The sequence below is a fragment of the Ranitomeya imitator genome, chromosome 2 (assembly GCF_032444005.1).
Source record: "Ranitomeya imitator isolate aRanImi1 chromosome 2, aRanImi1.pri, whole genome shotgun sequence".
NCBI lineage: Eukaryota > Metazoa > Chordata > Amphibia > Anura > Dendrobatidae > Ranitomeya > Ranitomeya imitator.
Genome location: NC_091283.1, coordinates 194,686,239 through 194,706,635, shown reverse-complemented (window position 1 = coordinate 194,706,635; position 20,397 = coordinate 194,686,239). Strand labels below are relative to the sequence as shown.

Here is a 20,397-nt window from a genome sequence, read left to right as displayed (position 1 = left end):
AAAAAATCGGAATAGAAAGCGATCAAAAAATGCCATGTGTCCAAAAATAGTACCAATAAAAACAACAGCCCATCTTGGAAAAAACAAGCCCTCACATGACTCTATTGGCAGAAATATGGAAAAATTATTGCTATCAAAATATGGGGATGCAAAATCTTGTTTTTGCCAAAAAAAGCATCTTTTACTGTGTGACAGCTGCCAAACATAACAAACAGATATAAATCTGGTATCGATGTAATCACATCAACCTGAAGAATAAAGTCGCCTAATCATTTACCCCGCAGAAGTAATATAGCGGGCTTCCACGTTACTGGTAACACAAAAGCGCTGGAAAATCACTATGACTCCTTGACCCCAAAAAGAAATTTAACGAATTCTGCACTTCCAAAACCAAATAGCCCCTCCTTTCTGAGCTCCAGTGTACCTAAACCACATTTAGCCTCCACACATTTGGCATTTCTGTATCGATGAGAGCCCACATAATTTATGGGTGCATGCCTCCGAAGCATGAGCTGGGCAAAATGCACTGGCACTACAATGTACTGGTCACTACAACGTACTGGTGACTACAACATACTGGGCAGATTTGCAATTTTCACTCAGCTACATCCTCTGCTGCTTGTTTATGGAAAACACCCATGGGGTCAAAATGATCACTACGCCGGTAGATAAATTCCCACAGGGATATAGTTTCCAAAATGGGGTCACTTGTAGCGGATATTTTGCTCTTCTAGCACTTGAAGGATGTGTATATGTAGTTCCCAAACTATTTTGGGAAAATATGGGCTCCAGGAGGCAAATAGCACTCTGTCCCACCCGAGTCTTGTTGTACTGGTAAGAAGTACTGTCCAGCCAAATATGGGGTATTTCCACATTTATCAAAAATTGTGTAACAAATTTCAATGCCTTTTTTACCTATTTTCTGGTGTGTAAATGTAAAATATGAGGCTAAAACTAAATTTTTATGTTAAAAATGCAATTATGTTTTCATCACTGACCAATGGTATAATATTATGTAACACACCCGTGGTGTCAATATGATCGCTGCACACCTAGGTGAAATGAGAGGTGTCGTTTGTAAAATGGTATTGTCACTTTTGTAGGTTCTACTGTTCTGGCACCTAAACTTCTGTGAAGCACCTAATGGTTCAAGGTGCTCACCAAACATCTAGTCTAGTTTCTAAAATTGAGTTATTTGTGGGGAGGTTCCACTGTTTAGGCACATCAAGGGCTCTCCAAAGGCAACATAGAGCCCACTGTCAATTGCAGCCATTATTGCATTCAAAAAGTCAAACGGTACTCTCTCCCTTCCGAGCCCTGCCATGCGCCAAACCAGTAGTTTTCCCCCACATATGGAGTATCGTCGTACTCAGGAGAAATTTCACAACAAGTTTTGGTGTCCATTTTCTCCTGTTACCCTTGTGAAAATAAAAATTTTGGTCTAAAAGAACATTTATGAGTGGAAAAATTTGATGTTTTATTTTCACAACTCTGTGTTATAAACTTATATGAAACACCTGGGAGTTCAAGGTGCTCACCACACATTTAGATATATTCCTTGAGGGGCCTAGTTTCCCAAATGGGGACAATGCTGGGGGGATTCCACTGTTTAGGCCCATGGTGTCCACTCTTGATTCCGGCCATTTTTGCGTTCAAGAAGTCAAACTGTGCTCCTTCCCTTCTGAGCCCTGCCATGCACCCAAACAGTAGTTTTCCCCCACATATGAGGTATTAGAGTACTCAGGACAATTTTCACAACAAATTAGGTGGAGCACTTTTTCCTCTTACCCTGGTGAAAATATAAAAATGGGGCTAAAGTATATTTTTTGAGAAAAAAAGTAAAATGTTTATTTTTCCATCCAAACTTCTTGAATTTGATTTTGATGGTATGTGCACACAATCAGTAAATGCTGAAGGTTGGAAGCTGCTTACTTGCGCAGCATCCAACCCGCAGAGTCCAGATGTTACAGCATAATGGATGGGATTTCAAGAAATCCCATGCCCACTATGCGTCCAGAGACGCCCGCAGCGACGGACATGCAACGAGTCTTTCTAGACTGTAGCATGTCTATTTATTTTGCGGAGACACGAGTCTCTGCAAGATAAGTTTTCAACCATACAATGCATTGGACGCGGTAAATAAGTATAGCTCAATGAACACATGCGGATTCACCTGCGTTCAATAGCCAGCAGCTCTTCGGACACAGCCGACATGTGTTGTGTTCAAAGTGCTGCCAATTCCTGATTGTGTGCACATACTCTTAGGACTTTAAGAGGGTCAGTTTTTAGAATGGTGTCACTTTTGGGTATTTTTTGTCATATAGGTCCCTCAAAGCCTTAAAAAAAAGTTTTTAACAAATTAGAAATCGTTAGTCAACATTTAACCCTTTTAACTTCCTAACAAAAAAAAATCATGTTTCAAAAATTGTGCTGATGTAAAGTAGACATGTGGGAAATGTTATTAACTATTTTGTGTGTCATATCTCTCTGATTTAAGGGCAAGAATTAAAAGTTTGAAAATTGCAAAATGTTTGCCAAATTTCCGATATTTTCACAAATAAACGCAAGTGATATCAAACAAATTTTACCACTATCGTGAAGTACAACATGTCTCGAAAAAAAGAAATCTCAGAATCACTGGGGTCCTTTGAAGCGTTCCAGAGTTATTACCTTATAAAGACACACTGGTCAGAATTGTAAAATGTTGCCTTGTCAAGAAGGTGCAAACAGGCTGGGGGTGAAGGGATTAATCTAATTTATTAGTGCATGTTAGAAATGGCCAAGAACATGTGACATCAGTCCCAATGGCTTACGCGTATTTCTGCATTGCATCTCACTCATATATTATACGAGTAAGGGCATGTTCAGACAAGTGTATTAAACATCCAAGTGCTGTTACCATCCGCATCACATCTGATTTTACGGATCCATTTCAATTGTTAAACTGTATTTTACTTTTTATTACTTTTTATATTGTTGATGTAAAAAACAGATGTCATATGGATATCATACAAATGTAAAATTGCATTACATAAGTATTTGGTCAGTGTGTCAGTTTTTAACATCAGAGTTTCATCAGTTTTCATCAGCAAAACATTCAACAGTTGTTCAACAATCAACCAACTTCTGTTTCTTGTGTTCGGCCAACCTTACCCTAATTTTCATGTATCTCTGTGCCACGCAGTCAACTATATTTATTTCTATGAAACCAAAGTAGAAAGTTACAGTAATTCCTGTCTACCTAAATAACGTCACCGCAGGCACAGATGGGAATGTTTCTGCACTATGAAAGTGAACCTAAGAGGAGAAGGAGAGATCTTTATAGTGACCAGGTGACAAAAAAGCAGTTACGATACTTAAGTGCTAAAATGGCTGACAACTAGAGATGGTGCAAAAAGATCTACGGGACCCTGTCCAGAAGCCACAACAATAAACTGTGGCCTCTAGATGGGAGCCCTGAGAAATGGCTCCTACTCGAAAGCATTCCTCATCATTCTTGCAGCATTACACACATGTGAAGCATTGCCAGGTTGGCTAATCCAAGTAGAGCCGCCATTGCCAGCAGCTAGGAGACTGTTCCAAGGACTCCTGGACAATAGCCACAGATCTCTGATGTGGCTGCTGGATGAAAGATCTGAGAATCGCCTCCTACCTGATACTATTCCCCATCTTCGTTGCGGTGTGATGCACATGTGATGCATTGCCAGGTTGGCCAATCCAAAGAAGAGCCGCCATTACCAACAGCTAGGAGACTGTTCCCAGGACTCCTGGACAATAGCCACAGTTCTCTGATGTGACTGATGGATGGGAGCTCTGAGAACCACCTCCTATCTGATACTATTCCCCATCTTCGTTGCTGTGTGATGCACATGTGATGCATTGCCAGGCTGGCCAATCCAAAGAAGAGCCGCCATTGCCAACAGCTAGGAGACTGTTCCCAGGACTCCTGGACAGTAGCCACAGTTCTCTGATTTGACTGATGGATGGGAGCTCTGAGAACCACCTCCTATCTGATACTATTCCCCATCCATTTATGTAGGCCTTCCTTTGCGTGAATTCCATGTCAGGGCCAGGGAACATGTTAGGGACATCATGGCTGCCAGGGATGCTGATGATGTCTCGGAGTTAAAAAACCATCCTGAGACATTTTAGGTTACACCATGACTGCAATCCAGATGCTTTGAAAATATGGGGTATTGATCGGGTCCTTTCTGGCATTAGGGGTGGTGATATAAAGCGCATATTAGCGCAGTTGGAATGCCACTGGATAGTATCGTTGGAGACCATGACCCCGCATGGCCTCAATGACAAATTGTCTTTTGTTCCTTTTCTATAGGGGTGTTCAGTACTAGTGACTTTATGTTCCTTTTCTTTTCCTCTTCCCCTTTTTAATTGTTGTTTGTGGTTTTATTCATTTATGTTTTTTCGTGATTGCAATTTTCTCATTGACATCCTTCCCCTCCCATTTTGTGTAAATATGTTTATCTTGTACTAATTGGATCTCTGGCTGACTGAATGGTGAATAAAGAGGATGATCCTCCTGCATTTTGGAGCATTGTTTGTCACTGCAAGAACTCTGGATATAGTGCCATGGACTCAGCGCAATACTATGAACATGGGATCTGTGGAACTTATATGGTATTGCAATCTCTATTAATTCTTATGCGGACAATATTTGTCCCCCCTTTTTGTTCATACCTGCAATCGATTTCCGTTGATAGTGCTCTAATGATGTTATGTCTGTTATGGGGCATCATGCTCTTGGTAAATCTATAGAATCATATTCCCCATCTTCGTTGTGGTGTGATGCATTGCTAGGTTGGCTAATCCAAGGGAGAGCTGCCATTGCCAGCAGCTAGGAGACTCTTCCCAGGACTCCTGGACAGTAGCCACGGACGGTTCTCTGATGTGGCCACTGGATGGAAGATCTGAGAATCGCCTCCTACCTGATACTATTCCCCATCTTCGTTGCGGTGTGATGCACATGTGATGCAGTGCCAGGTTGGCTAATCCAAAGAAGAGCCGCCATTGCCAGCAGCTAGGAGACTCTTCTCAGGACTCCTGGACAGTAGCCACGGACGGTTCTCTGATGTGGCCACTGGATGGAAGATCTGAGAATCGCCTCCTACCTGATACTATTCCCCATCTTCGTTGCGGTGTGATGCACATGTGATGCAGTGCCAGGTTGGCTAATCCAAAGAAGAGCCGCCATTGCCAGCAGCTAGGAGACTCTTCCCAGGACTCCTGGACAGTAGCCACGGACGGTTCTCTGATGTGGCCGCTGGATGGAAGATCTGAGAATCGCCTCCTACCTGATACTATTCCCCATCTTCGTTGCGGTGTGATGCACATGTGATGCAGTGCCAGGTTGGCTAATCCAAAGAAGAGCCGCCATTGCCAGCAGCTAGGAGACTCTTCTCAGGACTCCTGGACAGTAACAATACATCTCTGATGTGACCGATGGACCAGGTCATGTCAATGGATAACAGCTGCCAGATGACTGCTTCTTCCTGTGCCAGAAAATGAACTAGAAAAGCTTAAAAGAAAGACTTCAGATTCAAAGTAAGGATCCAAGAGTACAGAGATGTTTTCTTATTTGGCAAGAGATAAGTTGTAAGCAGAAATAATGATATGGATGTGAGGGGACGCTGGGGCTGCCCCTGTAGCATATGACACTTCAGTGCTTTTGTAGCTGTGAGTATGTAATATCCCTAGAAGTGCGGCTTATTACATGAATTGCACAGGTAAATGCAAAACAAGTTACTTTGGAAGTGTAAAGATGAGAGGAAATCTTCTCTGTCTCTGAAGTGCTGGAGAAATGGAGAGCCAGTGCCATTCTGTCACAGTGTTATGCTATCTAAAGCTAGTATTATCTCATAAGAAAATTCTGCATGCTCCTGTGTAAATAGACCCAGCTATAAGTGGTGGACAGTTTACATCGTAATTCCATTTCGGCTGCCTATAGCCAAGCTGCAGAAGAAAAGGGATTCCCTGGTTTTCACCCATTAACCCATTTACAGGGATCACAACTCTTAAAGGTTATAAAGAACTGAAAATGGTCGTTTGTTGAAGTTTCAGCAGTAAGAAATCACTTTAACTAAATTCAACACCTTTTTCAATCAAAAACATCCTAACAGGCCAAGTTACATGTAACATAGGAGCCCTTCTGTGATATCACCTTCACAATTCTTGCCTCCATTGAACTTGTGAGTTTTTGGAGAGTTTCTGCTTGTATTTCTTTGCATGAAGTCAGAATAGCCTCCCAGAGCCGCTGTTTTGATGTGATCGGCCTCTCACCCTTATAGATCTTGTCCTTGAGGTTAGTCCAAAGGTTCTCAATAGGGTTAAGGTTAGGGAAAGATGGTGGCCACTCCATGAGTTTCTCTCCTTTTATGCCCATAGCAGCCTGTGACTCAGGGTTTTCTTTGCAGCATGAACATGGTTTTGCTACTGACATACGGTTCTTCTTTTTGTACTTTAAAAAAGAGAGGTCAGTCAGAAACTTCATATACTTTGTAGTATTTTCACACCCTTATGGACCCTAAAAGTGTCTACCAGATCTCTCCCCATGATTTTGGCCCAAAACTTGACTCTATATCTATATGGACCATCCAGGGTTGCACAGCACTCATTAGTAAACAAGACTGTTTTCAAATTTGCCTTCATGTATGTCTGTGTCCACTGCAACTGTTTCTGCATGTGAGCACTGTTTACGGATGGCCGAATTGTAGGTGTTTGCACAACTGCAACCTCTGGAGAATCCTACACCTTAATGTTCATGGGTCTCCAGAGGCACTAGCAGCTTCAAATACCTGTTTGCTACTTTGTGATGGTATTTTAGCAGCTGCTCTCTTAATCTGATGGATGGGCTGGATGGTGGAACCACTGCGCTGAGGCCCAAGGGAAAACTTGAGGGGTGTAACTAGGTGCCTCACCAAATCTGACCTTACATACACAGCAGCAGACGCTACCGCGATCCGAGGAGAGACAAAGGAGTTGGGACCAGGTGCAACACCAGGACTCACCTCGGGTAGATGGCAGTTGACCAACTACGGTTGGGTAGCAAGGAAGACCCAGAAAAAGGAATAGTAGATGCAGTCAGGCACTGTAGGTACACTGGAATCACAGATTCAAACTGGACCGGCTGATGTACACATGAGCGCTGGAAGGTGCGGATTGGACTGGCTGATGTACAGATGCCCACTGGCAGGAGCGTGCAGGACCGGCTGGTCAACAGATGAGAACTGGCAGGTGCGGACTGGACCAGCTGATGTAGAGATGAGCACAGGCAGGTGCAAGCAGGGCCAGCTGATATATGGAAGAGCACTGGCAGGTGCGGACAAGAACAGCGGATGTACAGACAGGCAGCCACGGCTGATAGGCAGATATATAGGAATACGAGCACTAGGACCTGAGCACTAGCAAGAGTGTTCAGGAATAAACTTACTACATTGCACTGGCACCTCCCTTAAGCCCACTGCCTGGGGACACTTTAGGACGGAGCGGGCTCTCCTTTTAAGAGGGGCAGCGCACGCCCTAAACACAGTGCCCGGGGATCTGACTGCAGTGCGTGCACCCCAGGCATCAAGAGCCAGAAGTATGGGATGGATGCCGCAGTGGTGAGTAAGCCAGGGTCTCTGCAGGGGAAGAGGGGCAGAAAGCAGAGACTCTGGCGCAACATTAGCCGTCCCTTTATGTCCCCTCTTTTTCAAGCTTACAAGAACACTTTCCAGGAGGGAGGGGCATGAATGTTCTCCTCAAGACCAAATTGCTTCCCGTCCATGAGAAAAAAGGATTTTCCTCTTACCGTCTTGGTGGCCAAAATGTTCTCTACCTTGAAAACGTCTTCAGTGATGAATGGCGCTGGAACGGCACCAAGATCTTTGAAAAGGGGACTGAGGATGACAGGCTTCAGGAGAAACACATGAACAGAATTGAGGATCCAAAGAGAGCCTAGGAGTTTGATCTTGTAGGCTACTGGATTAATCTGCTTCAGAACCTTGAATTAAACCAATTAATCGAGGGCCCAGTTTATAGAAGGGCACCTTGAGACGGATATACTAAGATAACAGCCAGACCTTGTCCCCACGACGAAATAGATACGGATCCAGAAGTCTCTTGTCTACGTGTTTTTTCATATGTTCAGAGGACTTCAATAATTAACTAATAAATTGGTGTCCTTCCAGATCCTAGAAAAACCCCTGACGAGGGATCCAGCAGTGGGAATATCAGAGGTAACAGAAACAAGGAACATAATATTGGGATGTTGACTATAAAACACAAAAAATGGAGATTTGGCAGAGGATTCACTGACATGGTTGTTGTAAGAAAATTTTTCCCAAGGCAAGAGTTCGGCCTGGTCACTGTGGTGGTTATTGACAAAGTGCCACAAGAAGTTGGTCAGGATTTGATTCATCCACTCCACCTGGCAGTTGGACAAGGGATGATAGGCCAAATAGAAATCCAGAGAGTCTGCAGGTGGATCTCCAGAAGTAAACTGGACACCTCTAGCCAAGACAATATGGAAGGGCAGACCATGGAGGTGGAAGATATGTGAAATAAACTTCTTTGCACTGGAGCAGACGGAAGACCGGGCAGTGGAGTGAAATGGGACATCTTGATCCACTACCACCCAGATGTCAGAACACCTGGCCAATACTGGAAGATCAGTAATAAAATCATTGCAATTTGCTGCCAGGGAGCAGATGTTATGAAGTAACCGACCGGTCGGGAGCTGTTTCGGAGTCTTCTTTTGGGCACAAGAGGGACAGGCAAAGACGAAATTAGCAATATCCTTATGCAGGTTCGGCCACCAATAATGTTGGGGAATGAGGAGAGCTGTTTTCTTCTGTCCGACATGACCAGTTAACTTAGTCATGACCCCACAGAAGAACTCTTTTCCTATCATATTCTGCAACGTAAGTCTTTCCAGAAGGTAGACAAGACAAATCCAACAGAGCGACCGTAATAATTTTGGAGGGCTCAATGATATGTTTAAAGTCCTCCTCCTGGTTGGAAGCATGGAAGGAGCTGGAGAGAGCATCCGCCTTGACGTTTTTATCTGCCAGCCGAAAATGGAGAGTGAAGTTGAAGCAGGGCAAGAACAAAGACCACCTGGCTGACCTTGGGTAGGGTAGGGTAGCAAGGTCAGCCTGGAGGAAGGAATATTAGATGCACGCAGGCTCTGTAGGAACGCTGGAACCAAGAATTCAGACTGGATCACCTGATGTACAGATGAGCCCTGGAAGGTGCGGACTGGACCGGCTGATGTAGAGATGAAAACTGGCAGTAGTGTGCAGGACCGGCTGATGTACAGACAGGCAGGCACGGCTAATAGACAGACAGATGGGCATGGCTGATAGACAGCCATGTACACAGGAATATGAGCACTAGGACCTGAGAACTAACAAGAGTGTTTAGGAACAAACTTACTATGTTTCACAGGCACCTCCCTTCAGGTGCAGGTGACTTAAATAATGGGTGTCTCCCAGCCATTGGCTGGGAACACTTTAGGACAGTGCATGCTGTCCCTAAACAAGGACAGGAAAGTGCGCGCAACCTAAGCACAGTGCTCGGGGATCTACACTCAGTGGGCGCACACCAGGCATCAGCAGCTGAGACGAGAAGTATGGGATGGAGGCTGTGGCGATGAGTAAGTCGGCGTCTCTATCGGGGAAGAGGGGCAGCAGGCACAGGTGCAACATACGAGCAGTAGTTAGCAAAATACATTTGATTCACTATATACAAAGCAGCATCTAAACCTTCATTTAACAAACTACCGTATATACTTGACTATAAGCTGAGATTTTCAGCCCATTTTTTTAGGCTGAAAGTGCCCCTCTCAGCTTAAACTCGAGTCGTTGTCCCAGGGGGTCGGCGGGGGAGAGGGTGGCTGTCACATACTCACCTGCTCCTGGCGCAGTCCCTGCATCTCCGATGGTCTCCGGGCGCCGGAAGCTTCTTCATGTGTTCAGCGATCATGTGGTACCTCTCATGAAAATAATGAATATGGATGCATATTCATCACTTTAATGAGCGGTACGTGACCGCTGAACGTAGGAAGAAGCTGCCGGCGCCCAGAGACCATCTGACAGTGAGAAGCTGCCAGGAACCATGCCGGGAGCAGGTGAGTATAATGGGGAGAAGGAGAGCATTGCACGATATTCACCTGACCTCGTTCCACCACCGTGTGCCGCTCCATCTTCTGCCTGTAAAGGTCAGAGGGCGCGATGATGTAGTTAGTGCGCGTTGCCCTCTGCCTGAACAGTCAGAGATCCGGAAGACAGAGCGGCGCGCAGCGGTGGAATGGGTAAGGTGAATACTGCAAGTGTCGGGGGCTTGAGCGATGAGTATGTGATTTTTTTATTTTAATCGCAGCAACTGCATATGGGGCATAATCTATGGAGCATCTTATGGGGCCATCAACCTTTATACAGCATTGTATGGGGCATAATCTATGGAGCATCTTACAGGGTCATCAATGTTTATGCCGCATTGTATGGGGCATAATCTATGGAGCATCTTATGGGGCATAATCTATGGAGCATCTTATGGGGCCATGAACCTTTATGCTGCATTGTATGGGGCATAATCTATGGAGCATCTTATGGGGCAAAATTTATGGAGCATCTTATGGGGCCATCAACCTTTACACAGCATTGTATGGGGCATAATCTATGGACCATCTAATGGGGCCATAATCAACCTTTATACAGCATTGTATGGGGCAAATGTTTCTATGGAGCATCTTATGGGGCCATTAGTAACCTTTGTGCAGCATTACATGAGGCATATTTTCTATGGAGCAGCTTATGGGGCCATCATGAACTGTATGGAGCATTATATGGGGCTCCTGATTCAATATGGATATTCAAAAACACTTAACCTACTGATGTCTCAATTAATTTTACTTTTATTGGTATCTATTTTTATTTTTGACATTTACCGGTAGCTGCTGCATTTCCCACCCTTGGCTTATACTCGAGTCATTAAGTTTTCCCAGTTTTTTGTGGCAAAATTAGGGGGCTCGGCTTATACTCGGGTCGGCTTATACTCGAGTATATATGGTACTTAGTATATTATATGAAAGAAAAGTTAATTTGTGAATGAGTATATTGTAATAATTGCATGTAGATGATCAGTGGGTCTTCAGAATCATTGAACCTTGGCATCCTAGTCTGACAATGCTTCTTGGTGTGTGTGTATATATATATATATATATATATTTTTTTTTTAAAGGGTGAGATTTTCAAAGAAATACAACAGTTTCTTCTTAATTTCATGCAAAGTTTATTACAATTTATTATCCCTTTACATAATCCTTTTTTAATTTAAATAAATTGTAATATCAAATAGGAGAATACAATCTTCAATCATATTTCCAGTCATTATACGGCTCTCGAGGATATATATATATTTTTTTATTTCCACTTGTTTTGACAAGAAATATAACCCAAGATGATATTCTTGTTTGACTGTCGGATAGATTTACAGCTGCATGTATCCCCAGCCGTTATCATCATTTTGTCTTTCGCTCCATATTTCTGTGTTGATTAACTTTATAACGTATCTTTGTACTGCGTGGAGCCTGATTTTTCTTTTACAGATCTCCAAATTGCCGCTGCACTTCACACAGCCATAAAGTCAAATGATAGAATTCACTAAGGAGCATTTACAAGATACAGATTTACATATCTTCATTTAATAAATCTGTTTCCAGTAATCTCAGCTCCTCCGTGTTGTGGCTGCAGGCGGAGAGAATCGCCATATTAAACTTTTTTAACGTTTGGCATGGCTGTGTAAATGTAAGCAAGGGGTTTAGAGATCTGTAGCATAAAAACAAAGGGAATAGTTTTAATTATAGAAAAGAACACTGGTGCTGATAGCATTAAAATTATACCTGTGATCTCACTAACAGACTGCGTGAAAGCATGGTCTTGCTATCATAACACCCCACAAGATAAAACATATTTTTATGCATACTCTAGTCTAAAATGTCCAGGAACGATCCTAATTCTCATGCTTTGTAACTTTTTGATCCACTCTTTCAGTGGATGGTTCCTCTTTAACATCATATTGTCGGCACTATAGGTGTTGGGACTTCCGTTCACTCCCTTCCCAGCATGCATTATATCAGCCACTATCCAATGGCTGGCCTGATTTGAAATGAGAGCCATGATCTATGTTGCTTGACAGACTGGAACAGAGAAACAGTCGTCATTTTTCTGTAATCCTTCTAGGCATCTCTGCTGTTATAGAAGGATTGCATTTGACAACAGGCAGTGGAAAGAAGTGAGATAACTAGTGGCTGGCACATTGGATTACCGGTACGTTTTTTTGGGGGCTTCAAGGGTCACTTTGGGCAAATTAGGTATTCTGCAAATTGAGTTAGTCTTTGCATTGACAATCAGACGAATCTAACTTTATAGGGTTTGTTGCATCTTCTTTCTTCAGGAATGCACCACTCCTCTTACTTCTAGCTTCTTGTTTGCTAAGGCGTGGTGTGCGCCTGATGATTGACAGTTAGGATCAGCAGCACCTCTTGAAGCTTATCAAGAGAATGCCAAGAGTTTTCAAAGCAGTCATCAAAGCAAAAGGTGGCTACTTTGCAGAACTTAGAATATAAGACATAGTTGTTTCACACGTTTTTGTTAAGTATATAATTCCACATGTGTTAATTCATAGTTTTGATGCCTTCAGTGTGAATGTACAATTTTCATAGTCATGAAAATATAGAAAAATCTTTAAATGAGAAGGTGTGTCCAAACTTTTGGTGAGTACTGTACAACAAACACACTTTGTGATATTCTTTTCTGGACTGGCGTGAAATAACCTTGCATTGTATCCGCACGTTCCTTAGAGACTTGTGAGGATGTTACATTTCTATCGTCTCATGTTATGACACCGGAGGGAGAGCTGAAGTGGAAGCCCCCAAACTGACCTTGATAGTAACCAACCATGTAAGGACGGGTGTCACTTCTGGTAATGCAACACATACTGCAATTTGATACAAGCCAGAATGTGCTACATTCCAGGGGCCATCGGAAACATTAGGATCTCTATAACATTGACAAGGCTTCCGAGGATACAATGTAAGTAACAGAGCACAATGGAAACAATTGTTTTATACCCAGAACACAATGACCACATTTTAATATTTTTCAGCAACCAAGGTACCAAACAAAATAAGGACAGACCTACCGGAGGGTCAATAAAGCTCAAATAAGACTTTTACACAAAGTGTATAAATGGCAAAGAGGCATTGCATTTTATTTTGGGGAACTATCAGAGATATCGGAATCTTTCCTTTTTCTTAGAGCATTTCTTTGTAAAAGTAACAAGCCAGATCGTTTGTCACTTTTGGGACTCATTTCTCAACAATCGATGCTCACCTGTCACACACTTCCCAATATATTTAAGCCCTAGCTCTGTGACCCCCTAAAAACACCCCCAAATCACCCAGGAACACCCCCAAAATTACAACTTTTTGTCCCGATCAATATAAACCCCACCGATACTATTTAGAATACGTGATTTTTCCTGACGATATCTGAATTGTTTGCGAATATGATATCATTCTATCAACTTGTTGCAGTACTATAATACCATTTTTACACTTAAATCCTTTTAACCCCCTCACGAACTTGCGATTTTCAGTTGTTTGTTTTTTTTTACTCGCCTTCTTTTGTATATTTTCCGTCCCCATAGCCTTATGAAGGCTTGTTTTTCTGGGACCGTTTGTACTTTTGAATGACGCCGTACATTTTATTAAAGTGAAAAAAAAAATCCAAGTGCATTGAAATTGCAAAAAGAGTGCAATTCCACAATTTTGTTTTTTTTTATTTACTATGTTCACTATACTGACCTGGCAATATAATTCTCCAGGTCGTAATGAGCACGCAGATACCAAATATGTATTATTTTTTTTATTTAAGTGGTGGAAAAAAAAACCCCAGAAATTTGTAAGAAAAAATATTTAGCTTGTTTGGTCATATTCCGAGACCCGTAACATTTTCATTTTTCGGCAAATAATGCTGGGTGCGGGCTCATTTATTGCGCCGTGATCTGATGTTTTTACTGATACCATTTTGGGGTAGATACGATGTTTTGATCACCTGTTATGTCATTTTATTGCAATGTTGTGGCAGCCATGAAAACGTAATCCTGGCGTTTTTTTTTTTTCTCATTACGCCGCTTACTAATCGGATTAATTTATTTTATATTTTGAGAGATCAAACTTTTATGAACACAGAGATACCAGATGTGTATTTTCAAAAATTGTTTTATTTTTAATGGGGTAAAAGAGGAATAATTTGGAATTTGTCTTTTTTTTTTACATTTTTTTTTTAATTTCTTATTTTTTTACTTGGCATGCGAGCCCACATCAAAGGCAGGGACACAACTTTTCAAGTACAAGTATGTCAAAGATCATGGAGGGGTTAAAATAAAAGACTAAAAATGCATAAAAATTTAAAAAAAATAAATCAGGGGGATCACTATTGTGACTTTTGAAGCATCCCCAGCTGGCCATGACTCACTGACCACTCTTGATCCAAACGACATGATGACAAAACCAATCATTGAGCGGCGATCTACTTTCAGCCAGTGATTGGCTGCAGAGGTCACAGATCAAGTACCAGTACAGTATCAATGCAGTAGGAAGGAGAGACCACCGAGGGACCACACAGAGTTGGACCGGGAGATCAGTAAGGATAAGAATTGCTTTATTTTGTGAACGACCCCCAAGGTGAACCCAAGGTGAAGGACCCCTTTAAGCATGACTTCTTTTTAGATTGAATCAATTTGCCAAATGTGTAAGTATCCTCAGATCACAGCAGTGTGAGAACAGTAGCAGCATTATCACCTAGCACAATTTGTAGACTATTAAAGGGATACTGTCATTGCAAGACATGATGGCGTTGTATATGGTTTCCTACACAGCAGGTAGGCAAGAGCGATGCTGTGCAGGGAATATTGAAAAAGCTTCATCATGAAATCGCTCTGCAGCCCCTTGGTTCTGAGTCGTCAGGCGTGCCTGGCAGGAAGACCCCCACCAATTAGTAAGTGACAATACACTTATACTATTGCATGGTGTCACGATGAACCTGCAATACCCTGCACCTGCAAAGTAGACGGCACAAGAACAGCAGACCCTTCCACTAACCGGGCTGCAAGAACCGGACCCTCATGTATCTGATATTAATATTCTGACCCCTTTGAAGTAAACAAATGATGACATATAAAATCTAACATTATGGCTTTGTGACCACTGACGGATCACACAGAGCAATTTTGCCGGCAAAGCCACATCACACAACAACACGGAGCAGTAATGTGTGATGACATAGGACTTGTGCCAACAATAGTGCCCCGCGAAGATACACCAAAGAGTTATTGTTACAGAGGATAGTGTTATGATATCAGCCAGATCCACTTACTAATTATATCCGGAGCGACCTGTTGTCAGTCTCCAGGGATGACAGCAGGCGTTGGCTATTTGTCACGTCGGTCACGCACTGTTCCAGGGCTAGGTCGTTCCATAGAACAGTGCAGCACAATTCAGCAATGCACACAGTAGTGCAACATACACGTAAGGAATTATCCCCAGAGCATTCCAACCAGATCAAAGTCCAGCTCACCATAATCGACATCCTTGGAAGCTCGGAGCACAGAACCGCTCACCAGATACATGGAAGAAATGCACATACTCTGAATTGAATATCTGATGTATTAAATGACACTTTTTCCTTGTGCTTCCAATTTTTTAAGAACCTATATCATAAGAAATTTGCACCAGGTTTTTGCTATCCCCAACTAAGAGACCCTGATTCCAGCTATGTGTCACTTACTGAGCTGTTGCTGCACGTTTGACAAAATCCCAGTTTTCTTTGCTGCAGATAATAATAATCTTTATTTATATAGCGTCAACATATTCCGCAGCGCTTTACAATTCATCAGTTAACATGCAAGTCATAACTAACAACGTTAAAGATAATACAATAATTAAGATCTAGCAGTTCTCTGAATCCTGAGCTCAGCCTGCAACCCCGCCCACACCACCGATTGGCTGCTTTCTGCCTATGCAAAGTGTACACAAAAAGCAGCCAATAGGTGGTGTGGGTGTGATTATACATAGCTCAGCATTCAGAGAACTGGTAGATTTGCAGCAGATAAAACAAGGATTTTTATCAAAACTGCAGCAAGCAGCTCAGTAAGTGACACATCACTGGAATCAGGGTCTCTGCCTCTAGATCATGCTGCTCTCAGATTAGGTGGCAAAATCTATCAGTAGTTTCTTTGCCTGAATTCTAAAGATAGAGCAGATTTTCTCCCCCAACCAAAGTAGTTTGTCAACACAAAATATACAATATAAAGTTTAATTTGGCTAAAGACGGTTTATTCTGTTATAGAGCTCTGGCAAAAATTAAGAAACCACTGCAAAATTCTCAGTTTGTTTGATTTTTCTCTTTATAGGTATGTTTTTGAGCAAAATGTAAATTGTTCTTTTATTTTACAAACTACTGACAGCGAGTCTCCGAATTTCCAAGCAATAAACTTTGTATTTATTTTCTGAAAATGAGAAATGGTCAAAATAACAAAAAAATGCATTGCTTGCAGACCCCAAATAATGCAAAAAAAAAACAACAACTTCATAATCATTTAGAAACAACAATACTAATGTTTTAACTCAGGAAGAGTTCAGAAATCAATATTTTGTGGACTAACCATGAACTTTAATCACAGCTTTCATGCGTCTTGTTATGCTTTCCACCAGTCTTTCACATTGCTTTTAGGTGACCTTATGCCACTCCTGGTACAAAAATGTAAGCAGCACTTCTTTGTTTGATGGCTTGTAGTCACATCATCCTCTTGATTACATTCCAGAGGTTTTCAATGGGGTTCAGGTCTGGAGATTGGGCTGCCCATGACAGGGGTTTGACCTAGCTGTGTGGCATGGCGCATCATCCTGCTGGAAAAACCAGTCCTCAGAGTTGGGGAACATTGCCTGAGCAGAAGGAATCAACAGTTTTTCCATGATAACCTTGTATGTGGCTTGATTCATACGTCCTTCGCAAAGAACAACCTGCCCGATTCCAGCCTTGCTGAAGCATCTGCAGATCATTACCGATCCTCCACCAAATTTCACAGTGGGTGCAAGACACTGTGGCTTGTACGCCTCTCCAGGTCTCCGTCTAACCATTAGATGACCAGTTGTTGGGCAAAGCTGAAAATTAGACTCATCAGAGAAGATTACCTTACTCCAGCCCTCTACGGTCCAATCCTTATGGTCTTTGGCAAACTTCAGCCTGGCTCTCCTTTGCTTCTCATTGATGAATGGCTTTTTTTTAGCTTTACATGACTTGAGTTCTGCCTCTAAGAACCTGTTATGAACTGTTCTTGCCGTGCACTTCACCCCAGCTGCCATTTGCCATTCCTTTTGTAGGTCACTTGGGGTCATCCTGCAGTTGCTGAGTGACATTCGAATAAGATGACGGTCATCCCGGTCAGTGGAGAGTCGTTTTCTTCCTCTGCCGGACTGTAGCTTTGTTGTCCACAATGTCTGCTGCTTAACCTTGTTGTAATGGACTGCTTGTTGTAAAGGATGGAGGTAACATGACGCTCTGTGTCCCTCTGCTAGTAAAGCCAGTTGACCCCTTCTTTTCCTCACTCAAGACTTTTCTTTTCAACTCCTTTGGCATGGTTAAAAGTTATTTTTTCATTTCTATTACTTTTGGGATATTACAAGCTCTTCATTTGCCATCCAGCTTGTCCTATTGCAAGATGATTGTGAACACCACAGCAATGTTTTTTTTAAAACTTTCCTTTGTTAAATACGATTTGGTTCAGGTGATCACCTAATCAGAAGCACATTAAGTAGAGGGAGGTCTACTCTGGGAGGAATTCTACTGACACTGGAATGGAATGGCTGTCAGACATGTAGAGAAGCGGATCTTTATAAAACTGTGCAGTGGTCTCTTCATTTTTGCCAGAGCTGTATGCAATTTACACAGATACAGTCCAAACAAGCTAATGTACAAGCTAATCCCTATTGTCTATCCATCCTGTGATTCCCATAACTTCACATCTTTTCATTCTTGGTGCTGCAATTTCATTGTTGACTGGTGTATTATATAATAATTATTATAATAATAATAGTATTATCACTAAATGAATTACATAGGAAGTTACATACTTTTACAAGCATATCAGCAAAAATCCTTTGAAATAGCTGCTGTAACTAAGAAATGGATGGAGATTAGTACAGAGGCCGTATGCTCCAGTGCCTATCTGTTGTGAATTCTGTGGCAGAGCTCCCTCCTGTGGTCACAAGTGGTACTTCGGCTGATTCTCTCTGTGAGCTTCCGTTGGTGGAGGAAAGTGGTACTGCGGCTTCTGAGTTTCCTTCCTCAGGTGATGTGGTGAAGTCGTTAGGTGCTGCTCTATTTAACTCCACCTTGTGCTTTGATCCTGGCCTCCAGTCAATGTTCTAGTATTGGACCTGTTTCCTCCTGGATCGTTCCTGTGGCCTGCTGCTCTGCATAGCTAAGTTCCGCTTGGCTATTTTGTTTGCTGTTTTTTTCTGTCCAGCTTGTCTATTTGTTTTTTCCTGCTTGCTGGGAGCTCTGGGACGCAGAGGGTGTACCTCCGTGCCGTTAGTTCAGTACGGAGGGTCTTTTTGCCCCCTTTGCGTGGTTTTTGTAGGGTTTTGTGTTGACCGCAAAGTTACCTTTCTATCCTCGCTCTGTTTAGAAAGTCGGGCCTCACTTTGCTAAATCTATTTCATCTCTACGTTTGTCTTTTCATCTTTACTCACAGTCATTATATGTGGGGGCTGCCTTTTCCTTTGGGGTATTTCTCTGAGGCAAGGTAGGCTTATTTTCTATCTTCAGGCTAGCTAGTTTCTAAGGCTGTGCCGAGTTGCATAGGGAGCGTTAGGCGCAATCCACGGCTGCCTTTAGTGTGTTGGAGAGGATTAGGGATTGCGGTCAGCAGAGTTTCCACATCTCAGAGCTCGTTCTATGTTTTTGGGTTATTGTCAGGTCACTGTATGTGCTCTGACCTCAATGACCATTGTGGTACTGAATCACCTTATCATGACACCTATCCTGCCGACAAAATGATTAGTCATTTACCTATTATTTTACTTAAACATCAAAGGAACTATGTGGGTGCCAGATCAGCGGTGTAAATAAAAGAGAGGGGGCTCACTAGGCTAGATCAGATGCAGCCCTAATTCTAATACATTTTCCAGCAGTCCAGAAAAGACTAGCTGATGTTATTATTTCTCAGCCCTTTCCATGGCTCTTGGGACAACACTGCACACCTTAGTTTGCTGACAATGCAGTTTCTCTATAGAAGAACATTCTGCACAGGTTCTCGACAACCAGGATCAAAGGCGACAGAACCAACCAGGGCTAGAACCTCTCTTTACAAGACCCCAGCACCCACATTGACAAGGGCACTCTTCTAGCTGATATTTAAAGGATTTTATTATCTGCACTTTTGCAACCAATTTTTGTTTATTGCTCCAAAGCATTTGAACTACGTTAATCAACTATGCAAATATTCTTGGTTAAAGGTGGTTAATATAGATTATTGTTTAGTGTTCACAGCTCCTATGCAGATGTCATGGTTACAATTAAAATCTGTGTAAAGTCTGATCCTGTGCCTCTCTGTATGTGATCAAGATTGAGAGGCAAGGGAGGTAGTGTAAGGCTCTGTTCACGCCACGTTTTTAACATCGTGTCCACTTTTTGGGACACTTTTTTTTTCTTAAATGTATGAATCTTTAACTAAAATAATTTTTACCATTGGGTTTTGTTAAAAACTAGGATAGGTCATCAATATCTGCTCAGTAAGGGTAAGTTCACACTAATCGTTTTCTTCAGCATGTTTTTTTCTGCAGCAAAACCTGATCTCTTGGCAGGAAAGAAGCTGCGATAGTTTTGGCATGCTAGATTTGCCTCTTGTGCATGGTGATGGGAAAAAAAGTCCTATTCCAAAAAATCAGGTTTTGGCACAAAAAAACAAAGCAAAACCCGATCCCTGCGTTTTTGGCGCTTTCTTTTTCACCACTCATTCAAGTCAATGGATAAAAAATGCTGAAAGAAATGGCATGTTCAAAAAACCATGCAAAGCAGAAAATACTGAGGACAAAAAAAAGTGTGTGCATGCAATTTCAGAACCCTCATAGGCTTTGCTGGTGCTGTAAATTGGCAGCTGAAAATTTGCATAAAAAAATGCCCAGTGTGAATCCACTGTTCCCAGTGCTGGCCAGAAGTGTTAAGTTGCGGGGCTGTACAGCACATCTCCATGAAAAGTATAATAGCTGTGATTGGGTCCTCCCCATCTGCCCCCAATTCAAATCAATTTATCATTTGCGTTCTTGTTTTTTTT

The 20,397-nt window shown here is 42.3% G+C and overlaps 1 protein-coding gene across 1 annotated transcript in view; it reads right to left on the bottom strand.

The window, feature by feature from the left end:
- Window positions 1-9,931, bottom strand: part of LOC138666321 (uncharacterized) — a 70,901-nt gene extending 60,970 nt beyond the window's left edge. Inside the window, exons 1-3 of the mRNA XM_069754549.1 lie at window positions 9,908-9,931; window positions 7,808-7,999; window positions 6,179-6,475 (exon numbers count right to left, since the gene is read on the bottom strand). Of these exons, the coding sequence (XP_069610650.1) occupies window positions 6,179-6,475; window positions 7,808-7,999; window positions 9,908-9,931 (513 nt within the window). The remainder of the gene's footprint in view (window positions 1-6,178; window positions 6,476-7,807; window positions 8,000-9,907) is intronic.
- Window positions 9,932-20,397: the final 10,466 nt, after the last annotated feature.